General features: G+C 33.9%; 1 protein-coding gene across 1 annotated transcript; it reads left to right on the top strand.

Annotated features, from left to right (window-relative positions):
- Window positions 1–6,371: 6,371 nt before the first annotated feature.
- LOC143598763 (putative glutamate carboxypeptidase LAMP1) lies at window positions 6,372–13,666 on the top strand. Its single transcript, XM_077076902.1, has 12 exons — window positions 6,372–7,349; window positions 7,702–7,769; window positions 7,938–8,019; window positions 8,197–8,289; window positions 8,409–8,561; window positions 8,893–8,961; window positions 11,127–11,214; window positions 11,427–11,510; window positions 12,221–12,309; window positions 12,395–12,511; window positions 12,584–12,727; window positions 13,476–13,666. The coding sequence occupies exons 1-12, from the start codon at window positions 6,399–6,401 to the stop codon at window positions 13,656–13,658; spliced, it is 2,121 nt and encodes a 706-aa protein (XP_076933017.1). The 5' UTR covers window positions 6,372–6,398; the 3' UTR covers window positions 13,659–13,666.
- The last annotated feature ends 346 nt before the right edge of the window (window positions 13,667–14,012 follow it).

Genomic DNA, 14,012 nt, shown 5'->3' on the forward strand with positions numbered 1-14,012 from the left:
TGTCAATTTAAGTCAGTTTTTTTCTATAACCCTAGAGAGCATTATCCAAGCCCAAAACAAGTCTGCATTTACTCTGTCAACAGCAGTAATCATACCCCCTCCTCTCGTATTTAGTTGTAGACGGTTCCTAAACTCTCCCCCATGATGGAATTCAATGGTAAAGTGGTCAAAGCAATTCCGTGAAACCGAATTGTACGGAAAAAACTAAAAATCGTTTCTTTGATGAATGCATAATATTTAGGGTTTAGAGATTAACATATCATAACGAAAATCTGGGTCGTAATCAACTATTATACATTAATCAACAAAACAATTTTTAGTTTTTTGTGTATAATTCGATTTCAGGGAATTACCTTGACCACTTTACCATTGAATTCCACCATGGAGAAGATTTTAGGAAATGTCTAGAAACTAAATATAAGGGGGGGGGGTATGATTACTGTTGTCAACAGAGTAAATGCATACCAGTATTTGAGGTTGCTCGATGGTTTTGGGCTTGAATTATGCTCTTTAGGGTTATAAACAAAAAACATAAAAAATAAAAAAAAACTGAATTAAACTGAACATTAAATTGACAAATTTTCAAACTTTGGACTGAATTGGCAAAGATATCAAACCACAGGGACTAAAATGACCATTAACTCAAAAGTAAAAGGAGAAAGACAAAAATACCCTTAAACTAACGGCATAGCTGGATGCCGTTAGACGGATGGGACGTAATTGGCTAAAATTTAAAACTATGAGGACTAAATTGACAAAATTAAAAATTTTGGACTGAAGTGGCGAAAGTAGCAAACCACAGGGACGAAAATGGCCATTAACTCTAAATAAAATAAGTAAATAATTAATAAACTGTTTAAACTTAAATTTTAAAAATTACCTATGAGCGAAGCTTAATCTTTATAAATAAAGCTCTAAATAAGCCAATATCAAAGTCTTTTTAAGTTAAACGAGCACTTACACAAATACACACTAGTACAATACAGATATTCACATTTGAATGTTGACACCGAGAAATATAGAATTATGTTTCAAATTTAGTTGGCCCATTTTTAGATCAAAGCCCATGTTCCAAAACAAGCCCAAAATAACTTAAAGCCAGCCTGAAATCACCATTCCAATCAAAACATATTAATTGGATTTAAAATCTAACAAACTAAAGACTAAAAATAGTAATTTCTGATCCACAAATATAGATTTCATATATTACGAATTACGAATAAGGATATTCAAAAAGCTCGCGGCTCGAAGCTCGCTCAATAAAAGCTCGAAAAAACCTAAGAAACCTTGATTTGAAACGACCTGAGCTAAGTTGGCTCATTTATGTAACCGAGCCAAACTCGACCCAAGCTCGGCTCGGGTAGGGTTGAGCATTTCATGGGTCACACTAGGGATGAGATCGGTACTGTACCGGTACCGATATCGAAAGTACCGATACCGCATTTGAAGAAAAATAGGAACCGAATACCGTACCGAATACATCGGTTCGGTACCGGTACAGTATCGGTATTGGTACCGGTATTTCGGTAATTTACCGCTTAGATACCGCTTTAGCATTTTTTTTAGCATTTAACTAGTCCAAAATGGCTTCTATTTTTTTTAGCTGCAAAAAAAATGGTTTTTAGTTAATTCTATGTTGAAAATAATTTCAAATTATTATATATCGTTTATTATCATTAACATACACAACTATTTAAACCTACTATGATATAATGAAAATCACAAAGTGAAAAGTGTTTTTTTCATAAAATACTTACAAAATCATAACCTTGTTTCTTGGTCTGCACAAAAGCAATATTTCATATCAAAAGGCACATTAAAAAATAAAAACTATTACTTCAAGTAAATAATGGTGTTAAGTAATTCATCGTTTCATACGACTAACTTCAGATTGTTCTTTGTGGAGATGGTGTTCGGAAATTTTGAATAAAGATAATGGTTTGATCAGTAGGTTTTCAAGAAAAAAAAAGAAAAATTGAATTGATATATAAAACTTCTTACGAATGCAATATAGATCGCTTAAAATTCGCACAAAATAGGTAAACATAATCAGTGATATTCTTAAAATTTTAAATAGGATCATCTAAAAAATTATCTAGATTTATCTTATATAAATTCAGTACCAATACCGATTTTTACCGCAAAGTACCGGTACCGATACCGCTTTTTACCGATACCGAATTTAAGAAAAAGGAATGCCGATACCGGTACCCGCTTACGATCGGTCGGTACGGTAGTGGTACGGTACCGGTACGGTTTCGGTATTTGGGAAAAAAAGCTCATCCCTAGGTCACACCCGTCAAACCCATGAACCCATCCCGCCAAACCCGTGGAACAAACCCGTATTCCATATACGGTCCGGGTTCCGGGTTTGAAAATTTCATCTAAACGGGAAACGGTCCGGTCCGGGTCGTACCCGGCGGAACAATGATGGAACCCGTGAAGCAATTTTTCTCCGGTTAAATCTTAATATATAGAAGCAATCTTTTGCTTCTTCTCCTCTCATTTGCCTAAAGTTTATGTTGATTAACATTATATGGCATAATATTATATTTTCACGTTCAAGATCCGCTAATTCTGTGACATAATACTTATTCGTATACGACTTTCCATATTAATGTGTTATTCTTCGTAATAGCTTTATGCCTTCGTGGTTTGAACATTTTGTTTTAAATATTGTACTTTGTAATATCATGTGAATTGCATTAGTTTTTTGGTTAAATTGTTTGCAGCCTCTGTTTGTTAGGATGAATTGTGCTTGTTCACATCACAGGTTTGAGATCTTTGATTTTCTATTTGCAAAGTGCATAAGCTCATATACTGGTGTGATGTGATAGTACAACACTTGTTTCTTAAAGCACAAAATCACATGTTTATGTAGAAAATCATATTTTTTGACATGTGCATGTCGTCAAGAAACGGGCCAGAAAATCATGCAAAACGGTTTCGTGGGTAACCCATTTAGAACACGTTCCAGAACCCGTTTAAAACCCAGACCGGCCCATGTGTAAATGGTCCGGTTCCGGGTTTGAAAATCTCTTCTAAAGGGTTCCGGATTTGAATCAATTCCGGTCCGGGTCGGTCCTGTTGCACACCCCTAGGCTCGGGTCATGGCTGGGCTCGTTTGCTCGATCTTAGGTACGCTTAACTTCAAAATCGAGCTCAAGCCTAGTCGAGTTGGCTCGTTTAATTTCGAGCTAGAGCTGAACCCACCCTAGCTTGACTCGTGAACAACCTAATTACGAAATCTATTTATAAAAGTTTTTCGCATGTATGAGGGGAGTATAAGATTTGGTGATATAACCATTTACCCGGCCTAATTGCGCACATGTCCCAAAGCAACCATGTTTTAAAACTGTTCAAAAATATGTTTTAAAACTTGTAAAATAAAATTGTTTTTCCTCTTTTATATGTGAGTGGGCTGAAACTTCTTCTATGTGGGCTAAATGTTATGTGGGCTGGATGGATATATGAGCTGTGTGTTGGGCTGCTGCTTTGGTTCATAAATCATGGATGGTCTCATCGGAAGCCCATGATCATTTGTTGCCGGGGGAGAAAAAAAACCTGAACCCGGAACATGATCTGGAAAATAAAACAGTAACCGGGTTTTTTTATACCCAAGGTTTTTAGTACTTGAACTCGTACCCGATCCTACCCACAGGGTATGCATTTTAGTACCGAAACCCATACCTAGAACCGGACCCGATTTGTACCTGGTAATAGCCGAAAACCGGAACCGGACTCATACCCGGAACCGGTTTTTTATATACCCGATCTATATCCTAAATTACCCGAAAAATACTTAACCACCCCCCCCCCCCCCAACGAAAAAAATGCAGCCCCTTAAAAATCCCAATTTACACCCGAAAATAGGATTTTTTTTTTCAATACCCGAAAACAAAGTATTCAAATACCAGGTTTTAGAATGGCCAGCTCTATACATGATCCGAGCACGGTGCATAGGGTATGGTTTTTAGAGAAAATTCCCGGACCCGAACCCGACCCAGGTATGGCCGAACCCAATTTTCCAATTCCCGGTCATAACCGAACTCAGTTCCATACCCGAAGCCGAGTATTTAAAAAACCCAATTTGTGCACCTCTACTTATTGCCTTATTATATATAAACAAAAGAGAGAGAAATACAGATCATCATCGTACTTAGTATATCCCACCAATAGCAAAGCTATGGTAGGGTCTGAGGAAGGTAAGATGTAGACAGCCTTACCTCTACTCCATAGGAATAAAGAGGCTGCTTCCAGTGAGACCCTCGGCTCGATATTGGTTTTGCATCAAGCCTTAAACATAAGTCACATAACACTCGACCATGAGGACCCTAGCCGATTGGTGCATGTACCCTTGTCTTTCGGCTATCAACGTCACCACATAATGCCTAATTAACCTTCCGCCACTTTTAACGCTATTTTCACGAAAATAGAAAAATTAGGTCTATTTCACTTTTGCCCACCCAAGGGCCCACACATATATGTTTTATATGCACGCACCGCGAACAGGGCGAGAGAAATACAGATAATAATAATAATATTAATAATGTTAGAATTAATAATAATGATAATAATAATAATAATCTAAAGTACAAAATTTGTTGATTATTTTTCTGGTAATGTCATGGAAATATTATTATTAATAATATGAACCTTAGATTCACATATGAAATGGATTAAAAAAGATGAACATCCTCTTGTATCCATTATTTTTAGCCTGATTATATGTCAGATGACTCATTCATTTAATTACTGTTTTTAGCACCATTTGGTTCATTAACATTCCATAAACTTATGTTAGTTCACCATGCAGAACTAATGACGCCTGCGTGATTGCTCTCGAGACTCTCCAAACTTCATGTTGTACCAAAGGCCACGAATCTTTACTGTCGAATTTATTTGCATTTTCAACTGCATCGTCTATACCCGGGAAGCATTTTGATCCGTAACGATTGTGCTTTGATGGTGCATAAATCTGGTGTTTACAAAGACCATTATAAGAAAAAACCGATCCAAAACCAAAAAAACCAAAATGAAACATAAACCGACGGATTGGTTTTATGTTTATGTAAAAACCTTTGGTTTTGCATGTAATAAAACTGAAAAAACTTAACCGAACCAAATTTCTAGATTTTTAGTTTTTATTTTAAGTAAATTCATTATTTTCAGCCAACTTTTTTTTCAGCCAAAAATTTTCAAATTCAAATGGAAAAAACCGAAAAAAACCGAATCCGAACCAAAACGAAAACAAAAAAAAACGAAACTAAACGGTTTAAAAAAAATCCAAAAACCAAAATTTTGGTTTTTGCTTGGTTTTAGCCTAAAATCCCACCAAACCGCATCACCCACAACCCTAGGTCCATCTTATGTTTGTCAAAAACATGTATATTTTTATTCAATATATTTATATTCGAATATGATTACCCGTTCGACACGTTTCCTTTTTGAGTTATTTCTTTGCCAGGTTGACCCGTTAGACATAAACGCAACCATAAATGAACCATTTCCGCATTCATAAGTAAATAGTCAAAATAATGTACCATATGTTTATACCAAGGTCTTCCAGAGAGTCCGTCTCTATCTGTAAATGCTCGCTCCGACATCATTAACCTGTCGTTTGAGAAAGCGCATCTAAATCCAACCATTTCCAACCTGTTAATACTAGATTCAATTCATTTTCAGCCAGTTGATAACTTGATAGTAATTCACGTGTAACCGCCCAGCTTATCAATAAGTTAAATAGTTTAACCTCAAAACTATTCAATCAATACATAGTAAACCAATAAGATACCGGTTCCTGTCTAACCGGTCCAACCTTTTAAAATCATAGGTTTCACCATCTCACCATATGCATAAATTGTAAAAGAAAAAAAAAATGTTCAATTGCTATCAACTTCCACACATATGACACATGAGATGGATTGAAATGACCAACATCCTATTGTATCCATTCCTTTTAGAATAAAGTTACATAAAAGTCCTACCAACAAATCCACTACCAACAAATACACTAAAAATTTCATAAAGTAGTAAAAGATAAAGAAACACACTTTATAATATTTAAAGTAGAGTGGCATATTTCATATCAAATTAAAAATACCATATTTGATAATGATGGATAAATGTCTTGCTATGCCACCACACCACACCACACCACACCACACCACACACTTCTATATCTTCCATAAATTCACTCTTTTCCATTCAATAAATCCAAAAAATATGACACAGATTTTCATAAATTAAAAGAAAAAACGAAAAAACAACCTAGTAAGTAACATCAAGTTCTTATAGAAAATCCCACAAGTCACAATATCAATATCAATAGTAAAAACACAAAACCACCACTACCACATAATCTTCCGCCGCCACCACCACTACATCCGCCAGCCACGATGGCAGGCGGGATTATAACCGTCATCATAACCATAACCACTACTCTTTCTTTCTTCTTAACTTCACAACCACCAAAATCCTACTACCACTCCCTATACATATCCTCATCATTATCCAGCAACCAATCAATATCTAACCACCTTTACATCCTCACGCGCCGCCCCCACCTCGCTGGAACCGAAGCCAACGCCGAGGCAGCATCACATGTCTTATCAACTTTAATTACTAATCACATCAAATCACATTTATCGGAATACGCAGTCTCACTCACGTATCCCAATACGCGCTCCCTCACACTAACCCACCCACCCCCTAAACCACCCACCACTTTCTCTCTCCAACAGGTGGTATATAAAGACGATCCCTATGCTGACGTGGCAGACCAAGTGGAACCCACGTTCCATGCGTACGCCAAGTCCGGTACAGTCACCGCACCGGTGGCGTACGTCAACTACGGCCGTGTAGAAGACTACACGACCGTAGAAAAATCCGGGGTTAACATCTCGGGTTGTATCGTACTGGCACGATACGGGGAGATATACCGGGGGGATATAGTGGAGAACGCGTATGCCGCGGGTGCGGTCGGTGTGTTAATATACACCGACCGCAAAGATTATGGTGGGGGCGGGGGAGGGACGAAGTGGTTTCCGGACGAAAAGTGGATGCCGCCTAGCGGCGTCCAGGTGGGGTCGGTGTTTAACGGGGTGGGTGACCCGACAACGCCGGGGTGGGCTAGTAGTATGGAGGGGTGTGAGAGATTGTCCGAGGAGGAGGTGGAACGGGGCGGTGACGTGCCGTTGATACCGTCGTTGCCGATATCCGGTGCCGATGGTGAGGAGATATTGAGGGCCATTGGTGGTGTAGTGGCGGATGAAGGGTGGCAAGGTGATCAAGATGCGCCGGTTTATAGGATTGGACCGGGTCCAGGGGTTATAGAACTTAGTTATAAGGTATGTTATGAAATAATTATTTATAAGTTAATAAGTATTTTATATGACCAAACCACGTTGACAATTTTGACACTTTACTCCATTTAAGATTTATTTTTTTATAGTTTGTTTTCATATTTTTAAATGTTTTCGTATACATATTATCCTCACGAGTTATTTTATCATTTTTTTACAGACTAACGATGTTGAAAAAAATAATAATTATCCGTTAAACCATCAATTCGGTATGCCATTTTAAAAAACCGTAGTTAGCAGTTTGGCCCAGATATCTATTAAAACCAGTTAAACCAGATCTTGAACACCGTGTAGAAATTTATTATATTCGGTAACAATATTTTAAATGGTCATGCAGGCAAAACAAGTCATAAGCACAATTCAGAATGTCATTGGGATAATTGAAGGAGTAGAGGAACCCGATAGGTATTATTTTTTCGCGCTTTGGCCCGTTAAGTTTTTTATTAACACAGATATCAAACATGTATTCTTATAGTTTGACCTTCTAAGTTGTCGCCTTGTCGATAATGAAAATATTAACAAACTTGTAACCGTATTCGATACATTAGTTATTTAATGTCACTTCGTATCTAGATTTGTTATTCTAGGTAATCACCGCGATGCTTGGACATTTGGAGCTGCTGATCCCAACAGTGGCACTGCGGCCCTGCTCGAGGTAATTATTATTATTATTATTATTATTATTATTATTTTATAATTTTTTTATTTTTTTTTTCAAAGTTACATATTTGACCCGTTGGATACAAAAAAGCCTGTTTATCCATAGAACGGGTCAAAACTGTTGGGCACAATGTTATAAAAAAATGTATTCTGATTATTACATAAAATGCAGGTTGCAGAAAGATTTGAAAAGTTGCGGAAAGAAGGCTGGAAATCGCGAAGAACGATTATTTTTTGCAACTGGGATGCGGAAGAATACGGGCTGGTCTCCATCTTTCTAACACAAATTTTATAATAATAATAATAATAATAATAATAATAATAATAATAATAATAATAATAATAATTAACAAGTCTTTATAATATTTTTTTGATTTATTTAAGATTGGGTCGACGGAATGGGTCGAAGAGAACCGAGAAATATTATCAGCGAAAGCTGTTGCGTACTTAAACGTTGACGTTGCAGTTGCTGGAGCAGGATTTCATGCTTCTGCCACTCCACAGCTTGATCAGTTAATTATAGAAGTTACAAAACAGGTAATTATTGAAGTTACAAACAGGTTGGCGGGTCCCAAGCACGAATCATACCCGAGACTCATGCCTGACACATGAACGCGAACATGACAAGAATATTTATGGGTTGACAAAACACGACCTGTTTAACCCGTTATTTATTATATTTTATTTTTGTTATATATTAATACTAAAAAAATATTTATAACTAAATATACAAAGATGTTTGTGGGTTTGACCCAAAACCGGCCAGAACCTGTTTAGACCAAACCCAAACCCGTGTGTTTCCAGTTAGGTTTGTGTGATGTCAGAATTTCTTTCGTCTAAACATTCGTTCCATCTTATCATTTTAAAGGTTCAAGATCCCGACAACTCATCACAAACGGTTCATGATTCGTGGGTAAAAACAACCAAATATACAAAGGTAAGTGTTGAACTCCTAAAACATACACACACACGCACGCACGCACATGGTGATGATCCTAAGATAACTTTTTTAAATTAAGAATATTGAGAATAATTTTAGGTCACAAAAAATAATAAAAAATTATAAAACGAAAAAAACGAAATTTTAAAAAAAGTAGAAAAACTAAAAATTTTTATTTTTCATCCCGGTTTCATAAAAAAAAACTAATTATACACATATGTGTATTTTTTATTTAATCTCGATTTACATAATGTACACATATGTGCATTATCATTTATCTTAATTGTACATATGTGTATAAAGAATAACGTGTATAAAATTAAAAAATACGTATTATACATACATGTATATAATTTTGCTAAACCGGTATTTTAGTTATTTATTTATTTTATGAAATCGGGATGAAAGATAAAATTTTTTGGTTTTTTTTTTTCTTTTTTTTATTTCCCGTTTTTTTTTTGTTTTATAATTTTTTTTATTTTTTTAAAAGTGTTTTTTGTGGTCTAAAATGTTTCTCAAAGTTCTCTATTTCAAAATGGTTCTCACATGATCCCAATCATATATATATATATATATATATATATATATATATATATATATCTATGGGAAAGTTAACGTACAAACGAAAAAACTGGACTAAACATGCGAATCAAATAATGTAATTATATATACAGGTAGTGTAATTATTTAAGTAGTTGTTTTGTATGCAGTTTTTTGTTTGTAGTGTAATTACACTACTTGCATATATAATTACGCACGTTAATTTAATTTATATTTGATCAAAACCTTAGGTTTAAGTTCATGAGAGAAATGAAATTATTGTGAGAAATGTGAGAAATGAATATGGGCCACTAATTTTATTTTATGTTTTAAATGTTTAAAAATAAATAAAAAAATATAAATGCAACAATAAATGCATTATCTCTCTTCAATTAATGCAACTAATATAACCATAATAAATCTCTCTCTTTTCAATTAATACAACTAATATAACCATAATAAATTCTCTCTAATTAATAAATATCATAACATAATTTTTTTTTTCAATTGATATACTTAGAAAAATTATTTTTATAAATAATAAAAAAAATATCATACAAACGTGTTCATTAAATATAAGCAATAAATACACAACCTACACAAAATTATATAACCTACACTTGTTTTGAGCAATAAAAGCGTACAGCATACAAAAAAGTATACAACTTACATATATAATTCGACATCAACAATTATATAAACTAGACAAAGATACACATATCCTATACGTGTGTAGGTTATATGTTTTTCGTGTGTAGGTAATATGTTTTCTTAATCTTAGAACAAGTGTATGTTATATGTTTTTGTGTAGATTGTATATTTTTTATTGACCTTTAATGCTAACATATGTAAGAAAGGTTTTTTGTATTATTATTCATCACAATGTACCTACGTGTTGATGAATATTGATATATTGAGTTGGAAGAAATTGGTTTTGGATAGAAAAAAATTTAATGTATGAATAAATTGTATCTATGTAGGATAAAATTTTCAAGTGTAGGTTATATGTTTTTCATGTGTAGGTTATACGTTTTCGTGTGCTTGTGTAGTTTATTGATGCTGAATTTTGTGTGTCGGTTATATGATTTTCGTGTGTATGTTATATGTTTTCTTATTCTTAGAACAAGTGTAGGTTATATGTTTTTGTGTAAGTTGTGTACTTTTTTGTTGATATTTAATGCAAACACGTGTAAGATAGTTTTTTGTACTATTCATTACAATGTAACTACGTGTTGATGGATATTAATATATTGAGTTGGAAGAAATTGGTTTTGGATAAAAAGAAATTTTAATGTATGAATAAATTGTACTTATGTAGGATAAAAATTCAAGAGAGAAAAAATAAGTTATAAAAATAAATGAATTCTTAATATTTTTCAATTATAATAATTTGATTAGTTATATTAATTAAATAGATAGCTATTATATTTATTAGTTATATTAATTGAAGAGAGAGCATGTATTAATACTTTCCTCATTTATCTTTAAGCATTTAAAACCTAAAATAAAACTAGTGGTCCATATTCATTTCTCACAGTAATCTCATTTCTCTCTTAAACCATCCCCCAAACCATATATATATATATATAATAAAAACCAACATAATTCCTCGATGAAAAAAGATCGGACGGTTAGGAGGTGGAGGTTCGGATTATGCAGCATTTGTACAACATATTGGTGTACCTTCAACAGACATATCTTTTGGAAATGGTAAGTTACATTATCTTTCATTGTATGTACTAGGGGTGTAAACGAGCCAAACTTCTCATCAACTCTAAAGATCGACTCGTTAAAATTACTCGCGAGGCGATCTCTGGTTTGACTTGGCTCGTTTACACCCCTATATGTACTAGTAAGTAACACACTATTATATAAGTAACATTTTATATATGCATATGCATGTTAAATAACATTTCTTGCAGGCTACCCGGTCTACCACTCGATGTATGACGATTTTGTTTGGATGAGCAAGTTTGGTGACCCGATGTTTCAAAGACATGTAGCGGGTATGTTGTAATATATTCTAGCTTGTAAGCTTTAATTAATTATGACGAGCTAATTACACAAATGGTCCTTGTAGTTTGCCAAAACTAGCAAGTTTGGGGTCTATCTTTAAAAAGTAACAAGTTTAGGATCTGTAGTTCGGACCTTTTGGCAAACCACGAGGACCATTTGTATAGTAATGTCATGCATAGTAATGTTATGACTCCAGGGTCTGCCAATGTTGTTTTTAAAAGATTGAGTTTTGCAATTCAAAAAGGGGTAATGGCGCAGCTTGTTGCCCCCGTTTGCCCCCATTTTACAACCAAAAAAAAAAATTATAATGTATAATCAACTCAATTATAAATTATAAAATTCGAGCTTCCCAAGAATCAGTTTATATTGACTTAGAAGTTAAAGCTTAGCTATTGCAAGACGGGCGAGTCAAGTAACAACTCAAAACGGGTTTTATCGAGTCAAGTAACAACTCAAAACGGGTTTTATCAAGGTAATAATAATTTGCGCTAGGTTGACCCAAACACTTATGGTCTCGTTTTTTACGAGAATTATCTAAATAATATAAGAATTTGGGAGGGTTTATTGTTTTAACTTTCGGCCCGTTGGCGCGCTTTCTTTTTAGCTACTTTTATTCTAATTTTATCCTCAGCCCGAAAAAAAAATCAAACTTAAAAAAAACTTTTATTCTTATTTTAATGCCTCCAAATATTTATAACAGCTGCAAGCATTTGGGGTTTGGTAGCACTTAAGCTTGCAGATGAAGAAATATTGCCTTTTAATTATTCTTCATATGTAAATGAGCTTCAGGTATGTTTATAAATATTTTGTGTCAGTTTATTTAATAACTATGTCACTTTATTTAAATATTTGTAACTATTAATATATAATACAGAAAAGTGCAAAAGATTTGGACGCTGAATTATCAGACAAGAACATAAACCTCATTCCCTTGTTCAAATCTATAGAAAAAATGAAAACCGCAGCCGAATGGATAAACAAAGAAATAAAGGTATCACTTGAGTTTCTGTTAATAATAAAATTAAAATGCTGGTTAAATTTTTTTTTTTAAATTATTTATCAGGAAATGAGAGAGAAAAAAGGTTGGGCTTTTATGTGGAAAAACCAACCATGGAAACTGAGAGAAATAAATGACAGATTAATGATGGCGGAACGAGCACTTACAGACAGAGACGGGCTCCCAGGGAGACCGTGGAATAAGCATCTGGTATGATTTTAATAAAAACTCATTTTTTTTTGGCAAAAAAAAAGTTATGCATTTACAAAATTTAATTAATTAGATTGTAAAAAAAAGTTATGGGTAGAGGTGGCAGTTTTAAACGGGCCAATACTGGTTACGTTTTATCTCTAACGGGTCAAAATATTCATATTGGGACACATTAATAATTAGTTGTTTATATAAAAACTGAACATTTTTTTGACAAAACTGCTGCGGGCCAATTAATTTTGGCCCGTAACTCAAACCGTCTATTTTGCCATCTCTAGAATAGGCCTTTTGGGTCAAATGGGTCGAAAAAGTTGTCTAAAGTGTAATTTAAATGAATAAAACCACATTAACTGTTTATAAAGAAAAAACTGATTTTTTTTAACAAAAAGTGTATCGGGTCAAATATTACTTGTTTTAATACGTTATCGGGCCTATACACAAATATTTTAGTTGATTTTGGTTATGGTTTATTAACGGGTCAATCGTAAAAAAAAATAGCTCAAAAGGACACGTCAAACGTGTCGAAAGATTCCCCAAGTACTTTTTTTAATCCCAAAACCTGATAAATCATGTTTTTCAAATGATTCAATTATATTTCGACAAAAAACGTATCACGTCACAAATTAATCTTTTGGTCCATTATCCAACCCGCCTATTTTGCCACCTTAGAAAACATATTTTTATCCTATCGTCTTAACTTAACAACGTAGAAAACACATTTATCTAATGATGATCGTGTCTACACTAGATTTACGCACCATCAAAGCACAATGATTATGGATCAAAATGCTTCCCGGGAATAGATGACGCAGTCAAAAATGCAAATAAATTCGAGACTAAAGATTCATGGCGCTCGGTACAACATGAAATATGGAGGGTTGCAAGAGTAATCACACAAGCATCATTAGTTCTTCATGGTGAACTAACTTAGTTTTTTGAAATTTAGCAACTATGAATAAGTAGCATATGAGCTTACAAGTTAACTTTTATCTTATGATTATAATAAATGGATATTGGATGACTTGTGATAGATTATGTTATGGAAAGAATAATAGAAGAGGGTAAAGTGTTATTAATCAAAGTAGAAGGTTGTAATAGTAATTAAGACTAGTTAGTTTGTTAATTAGTTTGTTGATTTAGTTGTAAATATTTTTGTTTTTTTAAGCAAATAATGGATGAATAAGAAGACAAGTAACAATTTGATCAATAGTTTAATTGTTACGACCCTTTTTTTCTTTTCAAAACAGCAAAGGTCCAGACACTCGGGATCACCCTGGAAAATGGA

This window comes from Bidens hawaiensis, unplaced genomic scaffold (genome assembly GCF_021521415.1).
Source record: "Bidens hawaiensis isolate Kalapana, Puna unplaced genomic scaffold, B.hawaiensis_p1.1 tig00050801_1, whole genome shotgun sequence".
Lineage (NCBI taxonomy): Eukaryota > Viridiplantae > Streptophyta > Magnoliopsida > Asterales > Asteraceae > Bidens > Bidens hawaiensis.